Source organism: Coregonus lavaretus (assembly GCF_964263955.1).
Source record: "Coregonus lavaretus genome assembly, chromosome: 22".
Lineage (NCBI taxonomy): Eukaryota > Metazoa > Chordata > Actinopteri > Salmoniformes > Salmonidae > Coregonus > Coregonus lavaretus.
The window spans coordinates 36,370,113-36,382,556 of NC_140009.1; the positions used below are offsets into that span (position 1 = coordinate 36,370,113).

Below are 12,444 nucleotides of genomic sequence, written 5' to 3' on the forward strand. Positions count from 1 at the left end.
TAAAACAGATATGAAAAGAAGAACGAATCTATGGAAGCATCACTATATCTTTAGTACATTTCAAACAGCTGTTTCAAAATCTGTTACACCTCCCCCTACAGTACTACTGATTACACTCTCTCTTCTCTGTCCACAGACAGACAAAGCATTGGAGGAGAGTTAAAAATTTCAACTGACACTTTAGCTCGCTACACACTAATCTCTAAAGGATATGGCTATACAGGATATGGCATCAAACATTGCCTGTTCGTACTGCCACAGCAACAACAACAAGACGGAGTTAGTTGGAGACCACAGGTAAGGGTAGTATCTGTAGTAACACAGCTAAGACTGGTAACCATAGTAACACAGGTAAGGGTGGTAACCGTTGGATGTAAAAAGGTAAATCAAGGTAGGTTGCTAAGCCCCAGATTTGGTTTCTTTAGAATGGTCTGAAAAGTTTATTCTAAATCTGTGCATCCTCATTCTGAAGATATACTCTTGATAGAACTCAGCAGCAACTTTCCCTATCCCTCTCAGAACATACAGAACAGCAAAAAACCTTTCTAGTTTCTGTTTTTCTTAAATGTGCCTGAATAGAGCTTTGCCTCTGAGTGCCTCACTACATCCTCTGTTAAAATCCCAACGGGCTTCATAAAAAGATCGGTCTGGCAGTTGAAAAGCAACATTATATAGTAAAGGGTAGGTCATACCACTTTATTCCTTCAATATTGTATATATAGATGTTTATATATATCATATATAAATCATTTTCCAGTTATATTTCTCATATACATTTTTCCAGTGGACGGCCTCAAACGTATGGTCAAGCCATTGTAGTGGTCAGAGAATTAGTGTCTTGTGGACTATGATTACGTCATGCATGATTCCTGATCAAAACATGCCTTCATGCAAGTCATTTCTATGCATTGAACGAGCACAATAATTATTAGTTATCTGAGACTCGGTCGGTCAGAGCGAGTCCCCGCCCTTCTTCAGCCCAAGTCTAAACATTGACTAATGCCCCCTACCCAGTGTGACAGTGTGAAAGCCCATGTAGAAAATGTATTTTTCATAATGTCAGTATAACAAAGAGAGAGAAGATGAAGAGACTAGTGTGACATGGGCTAAATGTTATTTGTTCTTTTTTTTTGCTGCTCAAATAATGTAAAGACGCAAGTATATTCAGCACAAACAAACGAAAAGTAAAAACCCTTTGTCTACTGTTCTGGGTTTTTTCCTTTCTTTCTCTAATCTTTCATTCTTCGTATTTAAAACTTGCTTAGATGTTGATTATTGTATATGTTTCCTTGATAAGAAGGACGGTACTGGAACTGGATGTTACAGAGGCCCGGTCAGACTGCGTAGTAGAACAGTTCTAGAGAGTTCTGTAGGGTTCCGTTCCGTTCCACACCTGGGGTGCTCCCATAGTGGTGGACCTTTCGCTGCAGGGGCTCGTCCACACAGGGTGGTGGCAGTCAGAGACTCTTTGCTCCAATAAATCTCCCTCCATCTTGTTTGCAGGGGTTTCTGTCCCTTTTTTTCGATAATCCCCAACATATATGTAATATGTAGTATGCCAATGGCGGGCACACCTTTATTATTATTGAGTTATTATTGATAATTATTTATATTATCATGGTTCTTCCTCACATTATTTCCAAGATATAAAGAAGAAATTCATCATTAGGCAGTAAAATCCTTTTGTGATAATGATGGTATCCTAACTAAATCCTTATCGTGGGCAACATGTACATCGCCATCGGTGGTTTTCTTCAACCGACCCTAAGTATCCAACGACAAATCTCGATCCTTCATTTTGTATTGTATTTAAGTCTGTAAACATTTTTTTGTTTGTATCGTTTTCATACATTTTTTAAAACTTGCTAATTATCTTTTTATACAGTTGTCTGTTTGTTGGGCTCAGAGTCTGTTCTCGCTGTGTGTCTTAATTTACTAATGACAGTCACTGAACCCTAACTAACACTTAGATTCCCGCTCATCTTTTTGGTTTCTGTCCTTCTCTTTCCTCTCCCCCTCGTTCTCCTCCTGTTTCTCCTTGTCAGGTTTGGTCACGCTGTCGTAGGAGGGGAGAGAGGCGGTGGAGGGTGTGCTCTCTTTCTTCTCCTGGTTGTTGGTCCCTCCGTTCTCCAGCTTGGTCTTGGGCCTGCGCTTGCAGATGAAGCCCCGTTTAAGGAGGTGAGCGCGGTAGGCTTTCTGGATGCATCGTGCGGATACATCCTCCTGGCGCCGGCGCAGTGTAGAAGTGATGGGCTCGTAGGAGACCTTGGAGGGGTTAGCCGCCACGAAGCGCTCCTCCATCTGCGTGCGTAGCATATCCAGCTCCCCGCTGTCGCCCAGCACGCGCTTGGTGAAGGCAAACAGGATGTCCAGGCAGTGGATGCGGTCACCGCTGACCATGGGCATGTCCATGGCGATCAGCTCGATGGTGTTGGGTTTGGGAACGCGGAAAGGGTGCTCCAGGGTGTCGGCAAAGTCACCCAGTTTTTGGAAGGTGATGAACTGGGAAGCGGAGGGGTCGAATTTCTCCCAGATTTCATAGAAGGTCTCGAAGTCGTCTTCACTGAGCGGGTCGGCGCTCTCTTCTGTCGCTACACTGAAGTTCTCTAAGATGATGGCGATGTACATATTGACTACGACAAGGAAGGAAATAATGATATACATGACAAAGAAAAATATGCCAACTGAGGGGTTGCCGCAGTTGCCTGTAGACGGTGCACCTGGGTTCTCCATGGTTGGGTCGCAGTCAGGATAGTAGTTGAGGATGGGGAGCAAGAGACCATCCCAGCCTGCAGACGTGGTGATCATGAACAAGCAGATCATGCTGTTCCCGAAGGTCTCAAAGTTATACATGTCGTCTATCCCGGCCCCGTGTTTGACGTAGCCGAAGTTGGACATTCCGAAGATGCTGAAAATGAACATGACCAGGAAGAGCAGGAGGCCGATGTTGAACAGGGCAGGAAGTGACATCATCAAGGCGAAGAGTAAAGTCCGTATGCCCTTGGCCCCTTTGATCAGACGCAGGATGCGGCCAATTCGAGCCAATCGGATAACCCTGAAAAGGGTTGGAGACACGAAGTACTTCTCAATGATGTCAGCCAGGAACATGCCTGTGGAGGAAGAAGGTAGAGACAAGACAGAGAGTACACAGTCAGCAGAAATGACTCAACACAATGTCTACCTTAAAAATGTCTCTCCCCTTTGGAATTATAGTTACGTTTCCATCCAATTGGCGACAGAATTTCATGCGAATATTCTACAATCGGCATAAAGAAAATATTGTATTTTCCCACCAGCGGATTGTTTCCACCAAACTGATAAAAATCAGTGCGTTATGATGTAGTGCACACAAAAAGCTATTTTTCGCTGAGTCCTGGACAAAAAGTAGTGCACTACATAAGGAACCGGGTGCCATTTTAGACACAGCCTCACTCTACTTACCCGCGATGGACAGGATGACCACGACCGTGTCGAACACGTTCCAGCCGTTGGTGAAGTAGTAGTGGCGCAGGGCGAAGAGTTTTAGGACGAACTCGATGGTGAACGCCACGATGAAGATGAAGTTAACCCAATAGAGGATGTTTTCCGTCTCATCCGACTGGTCGTCTGTCTCTACCATCATGGTGACCATGTTGAGGCAGATCAGCATCATAATGGAGATGTCGAATACTTGCTGGGTCACAAAGTCAAACACCAACCCTTGGATATAGTTCTGTAGAGACAAGGAGACAACAGCAAGACACATGCACACATACACACACACACACACACACACACACACACACACACACACACAGACAGACGCGTACGCATGCAGAGAAACACACACAGACAACAACAACAACAACAACAACAACGACACACACATTTTGTTAATCGCAGGGAAATACTGCCACAATCGATTGAAATCCATATTTCAGTGTTAACATCAAATCAGTTTATTTGTCACATGCACAGGATACAGCAGGTGTAAACAGTACAGTGAAATGCTTCCTTGCAAGCTCTTCCTCAACAATGCAGTTATGTATACTAAGTCATATAAAATAATAAACACATCAGAATAGCAAATAATGCAAAACAAATAACACAAAAAACTACAGAAAACTGCAAAGTTGAGTAGGCGCTAGCAACAAGGCGACAGTCTCTGTCATCTTTCCATATCACTATTCAGTGTTCCGTCAACAATGAAATACTGAAAATACTGATTTCAATCTTTTGTGGCAGTGTTTTACACCATAAAGACCTAGCCTTGTCCCATACTGTATGTGCTGAGCTGGCTAAACAAATATGGAGTGATATTACTGCCAACAAACTGTCGGCACTAATATCACTCCATAAAAAGCCAGGCTAATAAAGGCAGAGAGCAACAGCCAACCTGTGGTCTGGGAATGGGTTTCTGGGGCTTCTTTGAACCCAGTTTCTTCATGGCGTTGTAGTACTTCTTCTGTTCCTCTGTCATGAAGATGTCCTGACCTCCAAAGTATAGGGACAAACAAACATTTGGTTACAACCAACCCTAGCCCTAACCTAAAGAACAGGGATAAACAAAGATTTGGTTACAACCCAAACCTAACCCTAACCAATGATACAACACTAGACCATTAGCCAAACGCTGACAGTAACACCAGTAGCTGCATTACACATTCAGAGCAGTATGCAAACAATGTAAATACCTACATTCAACTGTGATACTTTCAAATGCTATTTAGGGTAAGACTTTGTATCCAGGTTTAATAATTTTTAACATGTTATAAGCATGTTTGAGCCTTTATAATTTTTTTATACAAGGCCGTATAATATACTATAGCATTTAGCAAAAATAGGAGAAAGAGGAAGAGGAGAGAAAATAGTCTTATCTTTTTCTTCTGTTGGTTGAAGTTGTCAATGATGACACCGATGAAGAGGTTGAGGGTGAAGAAGGATCCGAAGATGATGAAGATGACGAAGTAGATGTACATATAGAGGTTGTCTTCATAGATGGGCTGGTCCTCCACCCTTCTGGAGTCTATGGCTGCGTACATGATGTCCATCCAGCCTTTGAATGTCGCCTTTGGAGACAAAGAGATCCGATTAACTTATAATATTCAAAACAAAAGTTAAGAGTCTCATTTTCATATGAAGAAAAAAGAATGTTGAACTCAAACCCAAATGTGATGTGTGTCCTGGAGAAGAGCTTAGCTTGTACATGGAAAGAAATGAGGACATATGGAAAACAGTATAAAAAAAATCTATAAATGGACAAACGCATAAAGAAGGAGAGGAACAGAGGGAGAGGGGGAGAGAGGAGAGCCTCAGAGCGCTGTGCAAGAGGATGGAAGGGAGAGGGAGAATAAAAACAGTGAACGGACGGGTGGGGGGTAAGAGAGACAGAGGGGAGAGAATGAAGTGACACTCTCACCACTTGAAGCAGAGCCAGGTATCCAGCGCCAACATTGTCAAAGTTGATCTTGACATTCTTCCACCTGACCTCAGAGAAGTTCTGATTAATGAGGGCCATGCACTGTGTCTTGTTGTTGACCTCGCTGGCATGAAAGTACTCCTCTGCGGTCTGGTTGAAACAGTAGTAGTACTTGCCCGCAAACAAGTTGACCCCCATGATACTGAAAATCAGCCAAAAGATGAGGCAAACCAGCAACACATTCATAATGGAGGGGATGGCTCCCACCAGGGCGTTGACTACCACCTAGGCCAGAGCCGACGGGGGACACAGGAGGATAGAGCAGTGTGAGAGACTCAAAACATACTCCATGATACCTATCAACCCCCCTCAGAGCAGCTGCATACTGTTATGGCATCTTATAGCAGAAAGTGGTAGTGAAACTGAATTTGACAGGTACCATGTTCTATTATTGAGTCATATTACAAATTGTGTTTCAACGTTATTATATTTGTATGAAATATAGTATAGTTTACAGTACAGTTAAGAATATAGTTAGAGTATGTTTGTGTATATTGTAGTATAGTACAGTTTAGTATAATGTAGTACAGTATAGTACAGGATTATCATAGTATAGTGTAGTACAGTATCATATAGTATATTACAGTATAATATAGTATAGTTTAGTATAGTATAATCATATATAGTACAGTATAGAATAACAGTGAAAGAGCAGTATCAGTTCTGTTCTAATTAGAACTAATAGTCTTTGATCTGATCGAGCACACAGCTAGGATTGCCTAAGGCAGGGTTTCCCAAACTCGGTCCTGGGCCCCCCCCCCCCCCCCCTGGGTGCACGTTTTGGTTTTTGCCCTAGCACTACACAGCTGATTCAAATAACCAACTAATCATCAAGCTTTGATTATTTAAATCTTGCTGTGTAGTGCTAGAGCTAAAACCAAAACGTGCAACCAGGGGTGGCATCAGGACAGAGTTTGGGAAACTCTGGCCTAAGGGGTCTGCGCACACATGCACATGCCCCACTTTCCTTTCGAGTGAGCATATAACTGTCCAGAAAATTGAACTACAAGTGTTTTGCCATACCAGTATGCAGCCTCATCTCTTCCCAAACATTCACCACCCTCCCTCCCTCTGTCCCTTTTCATAAGACAGACTCTAAACACCCTCCACCCAGACTAACACTATCATTTCAACACAATGCAATGGAAAGCATTCTGATCCATAGGGTGCATCCTAAATAGCACCCTATTCCCTATACTGTTTAGTGCATTACTATATTACAAAAGTTGTGCACTTTCTGGTTAAAAGTAGTTCACTATATAGGGAATAGTGTGCCATTTGAGACGCAACCCATAGACTATGTCCCACTTCCACATCACCAGCCCCACGCCTAGCCTCCTTTACAGCTTCTATCTCCCCACTACCCAGCGTCCGGACAGACCGGCCTTCCAAACACTGATGTGCACTAAGCTCAGCGTCCTACACTATCTAGAACCTAAAAGGGTCCTTTAGCTGTCCCAATTGGAGAACCCTTTGAAGAACCCTTGTTGGTTTGAGGAGGAACCCTTTTAGTTCCAAGTAGAATCGTTTGGGTTCCATGTAGAGGGTTCTACATGGAACCCAAAATGGTTCTACCTGGAACCAAAAGGGGTTTTATCTAGAACAAAAAAGGGTTCTGCTATGGGGACAGCCGAAGAACCCTTGGGGAACCCTTTTTTCTAAGAGTGTAGTGCATAGTGGGGTTGACCACTATCTCACTAACAGTGTTAGGCAGGCCGACCAGACCAGCAGCTCTCAGGCACACAGCTGAGCTGAGCATGCATGTCGTCTGTTTTTAGCTGACAGACTTGTTTTGTGGAGCCATATTCCCTCCTTGCATACAGTCAGGCAGACAGAGAGCAGACTGAGAGCTTCAGGAGCAGCAGACTCTAAGCAATGTGCAGGACCTTGCAATGATTATTTAAAGCTAGTCAGGGATTTTGGGAGCTGTTCAATGGTCATGTCAATTATGGATATTTATTGATTTACCCATTGGTTCTTGGAGAAATATTACTTACAAATGCTTCTAGTGCTTAGCATAACTGGATGTCTTTATTATAACCAAAAATATAGGTTAACTCTTCTCTTACAGGTTAACATGTAAATGATGACATCATAGGTACTCTCTTCTCTACAGTAGGCCTTTGACTGTTCCTCTTGAATAATGATGGCATATGGAATTACTGGCTGCTATGGCACTTGGGTTGGATAAACACCATATGGCCAGAATGGACGAGTCAGGTAGTTGGGTGCCAATTTCTTTCTGTGTGAGCATCCCAGAAAATGTTATTAAAATAACTTACTGAAGTAGCTGAATTAGAGCGCATAGGCTACTCATTGTTCTTGGACTTCTAATAATACATGTATGAATCTATTGTGAAAAATTAAATAGCTGTGAAGGGAAAGCTACCTTTTGAGAGGAACCATCACGATGCGTAAAGAGTTAGCAGTATACCGCATCATCTCACTAATATCACACCTCCCACCTTTCCCATAGGAGAACACATATCACTGCACATGCTGAGAGAACTACTTGCTCCTACTGAGGTAGTAGAATTTAACTTGTTTTCAAAGATTCAAGGTAATATTAGCCATGCCTTATTTAATCAAATTGGCCAAGCCTTATATCATATATAATATATATACCTGTATATATCATATATTATAAATACATTCTCAAAGCAAAGAGGGAAAATAGCTTTCAAAAGTGCTTAATGTGCATCGGCAATTAGAGTACATGCGTGTTGTTACATGGATGGCATTGTTGTGCAATCTCAAGAACCGTTCAAATCGATAAATAAACAGATAGAGAAATGTTTTGGATAGAGAGATAAAGAGATAACCGGCCAAAATGTTGCTTGTCTTTATGTTACATATCTATCTGACAAGTGGATTTGACACTTGTGTATCTTCTGACACAAATCAAGGACAGTCAGGAATGGATGGTGTAGAGTTAGAATTCAGTCCCTTTGTTCTAATAACTCAGACATTTGTTCTAATAACTCACACATCTGTTTTAAGGTTCTCAGAACTCAGACCTCTGTTCTAAGGTGCCATGGTTCTAAGGTCTCTGTGTGATTGGTCTGTAACTCATGATGTTTCCTGCTAACGTGTCTGCTGCAAGTTTTTAACATGATGCAGCTGGAAGGTATTTTTTTAAACATTTAAAGTTAATAATATAACAAATGTTTTATGGCTAAACATTAAAATGCAACCAAAGACTAGAGAGCAAGCTCATTAGAAAATATATAGTAAGAAAGGTGTAAGGATGACTTGGCGACTGTGTCATGCTTGTACATTGCATTGCTCAAAAAGTAACAATGAGGTTACAAAGCAGCATAATTAAAGATATAGCATTTAACAAGTGACCATAGGCAGTCAGGTAGGTAGGTATAGCCCATTGCATGTTAAGCATTGCAATATATTCAACTGTAAAGCTGTGTTATGCTGCTCACTCTCAGAGCTGTTGACTTGCATTGGCCTCCGCCATCACACAACCTTCCATCGCAACGGCCAGAAAAATTCAAGTCAGCAAGAGTTCTCAACATTCTAACTCTCCAGAATCTCTTTCATTATTATGGTTGTCGGTGTCATCTCTCCATTCTCGTACTTCCCTATCAATTTATTTACTACTATGACTTGTCAATTTTAATTTCATGTTTCAAAACAAAATGGCAAATCAATTGATGAACATAGACATTGTCTTGAATTGATGAGTAAGTAAAGGTGAGTTTTTTCACTGCTACAGGTATTAGTCTACTGGGCCACCCTCACCTCCTACCACACACACCCAATGAATGATCTCATTCATTGGGGCAATGCAATGTTTGACTACAACATTCCTTAATAAATGTACCATGATTTTTCACCCAAAAATGACATTGGAATTTTGACCAGTCTAGCCGCCATAGATATTTTCCAGTATGAAAAATGTATACACTCACTAACTGTAAGTCGCTCTGGATAAGAGCGTCTGCTAAAATGACTAAAATGTCAAATGTAAATACAATCCTTCTAATTCTATGCTAGTCTCATACCTGAGCAAACTAAACAAAAATGACTACCATGTACATTTTTGTGAGGTGGACTCATAAGTATAGTAGCCTACATCCATAAATCCTGGGCCTAAACGTTTTGTGATGTCATCAGCTTGTATTTGCAATGTCATCATCATATTTAGCCACTGGATATTTAATATGAATGGGCACTTCAGTATGAACGGAAATGTCAGTCAAATTGATGATTAGCTAGCTAACCTCTCATGTACCGTAGTAATAGTAGTTCATGGCACATGTCTAAGCCTCTACACCTGGTCTGTCATTTTTGGGACATTATGAAGAGGAATGGGGGGAAATGCTCTGTGACTGTCTAGGGGTTAAGAAAGACGAGTGTTGTCCTAATGCGGTCCTAATAGTTGAATATAATATCGGCCCTGCCGGCCACCCAACCCAACCCACTCCTCTTATATAAGATATAAGATAAAGCTCCAGTGTGCTAAACGATGTTGCTTCCCAGTTTCACTTCTGAAGGCAACAGGAAGCAGGAAGCTCTATAAGACCTGCAGTATGGTTGCTATGTAATGTATCGTGTTATGACATGGGGACAGTAATGCCTTGTGTGAGATGGCAGCCTATCAGCATATTTCCTAAGCTTCTGCCTTAGGGTCAAGAAGAAGACAAAAAAGCTAAGATACTGAATCTGGTCTGCATTTACATTAAATCGGCTCTCAGGCCGCATCTGGCCCGCGGGCTGTGAGTTTCAGGCCCTTAGTCTACATTGAACTAACTGACATTACTTAACTGACCTCTGCGATTCAGCCATTTAACATCTCAGCCATTTAACATTACACAAAGTGATAATCACAATGACACAGGCAGAAGCTTAGAAAATATTGTCTTCCCAAACCCACAACAATGTGAGTGTGGAGTGTATGTGTGCTTTCTTTCTCAGTCCCTGATGATGCAGATATATCCTGGACAAGCAGGAAACAGAGAGGAGCCAACAGACTGAGACCTGCTGCAGGCCCAGCAGATCTACTGGGCAAAGATGGAGTGAGCAGTGGAAGGGTAGGAGGAGAGGTAGGGGTAGAGGTAAGGGGGCTTACATATGAGGCTTCAGGAGAGGGTGAGGGTGGAGAGGGTGGTAAGCTCAAACTAGAAAACAACGCAACCAGTCCAAGGATAGGGAGATAGAAAGGGACTACATGTGATAGAGAAAGAGGGACTACGGGTGACAACAACCAGTTGTAACCTGTCTCTACCACCAGTCACAACAAAGACTAATCAGATCAAATAATAACTTTCCCCAAATTCCCAGGTTTTCCAGATATCCCTTCTGATTCTGGGAATCTTCCAACCAGAATTTCAGGAAATCCTGGGATTTTTGGGAAAGTTACCCAATTTATGCAACCCTAGTTGGGTGTGACTGTCTCTGGTACCTACTGGTTTCTACTGGTTGTTCTCTGTGCCAGATAGATGTGTTAAATGATAGGGTGAGTATAGTGGTTGGGGTGAGAGTTGAGGTGGGTTAGGGGTACTGGGGACAGGTGGTGGTAGGGGGGAGGGGGGCTTCTCGATTAAAAGCAGAGATTGAGAATCAGGCCAAATGAACAGCCAATTGTTGATTCAAATGTTCTATGAAATGCTATGTAGTTTGGCTTTGTTGACATGTAGCATTGACTAACATTAATTTTATCTCATCCCTCAAGCCAATCATAAAAAAATTAAAAAATAATAATAATTCATTTTCTAGTTTTTATGTGATGAGGCAGCTTTGTGACATATCCCTCTAGTTCACTATTTTTTGTTCCTTTTATGTCTGTACATAGCAGTAATACTGAAAATATCAATTAGTATTTCGATTTTTTTTATTCAATTCAAACCAGTGACATAGTTTCTGCTGGTAATACTGTATAACTTTGTAGCATTAATATTTAACATTACTTTACACTTCCAGCTGCATCATGACGTGTGTGTATATATCTATATATAAATTGTATGTGAAGTATGGTACAGGATGTGTGTGCATGGAAAGGTGACTTCTTGTCTTGACTAGTTTCTTCAAGTTTCTATTTTTAAAAATCCCCCAATAAATAAATTTTGAAAAATTTTGGTCATCAAAAAATATATTGTTTGGTTACTTTTTGATAATATTTCAGTTTCTAGCATGCTTTAATAAACTGTTGAATGGGCATGCGTAAGGATCAGCTGCTTAGCTTTGGCTCTTACCCTCATCCCTTCAAAACGTGACAAGGCTCTGAGGGGTCTCAAGGCCCTTAGTGTCCTTAGTGATTTAATAGGACCTAGATCCGAGTAGCCCAGTGCATTAGCTACCAGACTGATTATAGACACCTACACACAAACAGAGAAGCAAAAGAGGTTCCAAACTGTTAGAAGTAGTGAGAATATTCTCGAAAGGTAGAAGAGAGACTCAGACGAGAGCCCTTGGAGCAATAGGGCTGGCATGGGCGGAGAGAGTTGCTTGACATACACACATAAATCTATATGTATGTATATACATGTATAATATTGCATTTATATACGTATATACATTGAGAGAGAAAGTCAATGTTTAGTATAGGTTTTATGTGCATAGTGTTTTAGTAGCAGTAGTATGTAGGCCGCAGGACGAGGGGTTTGTTTCTGTTATTTTAAGGCAGTTGGACGAGACCTGACAAACTCCTTTGTACCTGCAAAGAAACTTGTGGTTGAGAGAGAGAGAGAGAGAGAGAGAGAGAGAGAGAGAGAGAGAGAGAGAGAGAGAGAGAGAGAGAGAGAGAGAGAGAGAGAGAGAAAGGAGAAAAAGAAATGCATAAGACTCAAAGGAAGGGAAAAATAGGCCAAAATGTTTTGCCACAGCACACGACTGATTCAGTACAGATACAGACAGGCGAACGAAGGGGACTGGGGAGGAGGAGGAGGAGGGGAGGGAGGGAGGAAAGGAGAGAGGTTACAACCTGTAGAAGTTAATATAAAAACCCAACAGACTTGTAGAACCTTACCCTGGCC

At 41.7% G+C, this 12,444-nt stretch overlaps 1 protein-coding gene across 8 annotated transcripts in view; it reads right to left on the bottom strand.

Annotated features, from left to right (window-relative positions):
* Window positions 1-1,959: 1,959 nt before the first annotated feature.
* LOC311150389 (sodium channel protein type 8 subunit alpha-like) overlaps window positions 1,960-12,444 on the bottom strand; it is a gene marked incomplete at both ends in the record, with an annotated part of 66,630 nt that continues 56,145 nt past the window's right edge. For all 8 annotated transcript variants that reach the window (XM_084187836.1, XM_084187835.1, XM_084187833.1 and 5 more), the window contains 6 exons: window positions 1,960-3,110; window positions 3,442-3,712; window positions 4,376-4,480; window positions 4,857-5,048; window positions 5,399-5,683; window positions 11,665-11,787. In XM_084187836.1, coding sequence (XP_084043962.1) covers window positions 1,960-3,110; window positions 3,442-3,712; window positions 4,376-4,480; window positions 4,857-5,048; window positions 5,399-5,683; window positions 11,665-11,787 — 2,127 coding nt within the window. The remainder of the gene's footprint in view (window positions 3,111-3,441; window positions 3,713-4,375; window positions 4,481-4,856; window positions 5,049-5,398; window positions 5,684-11,664; window positions 11,788-12,444) is intronic.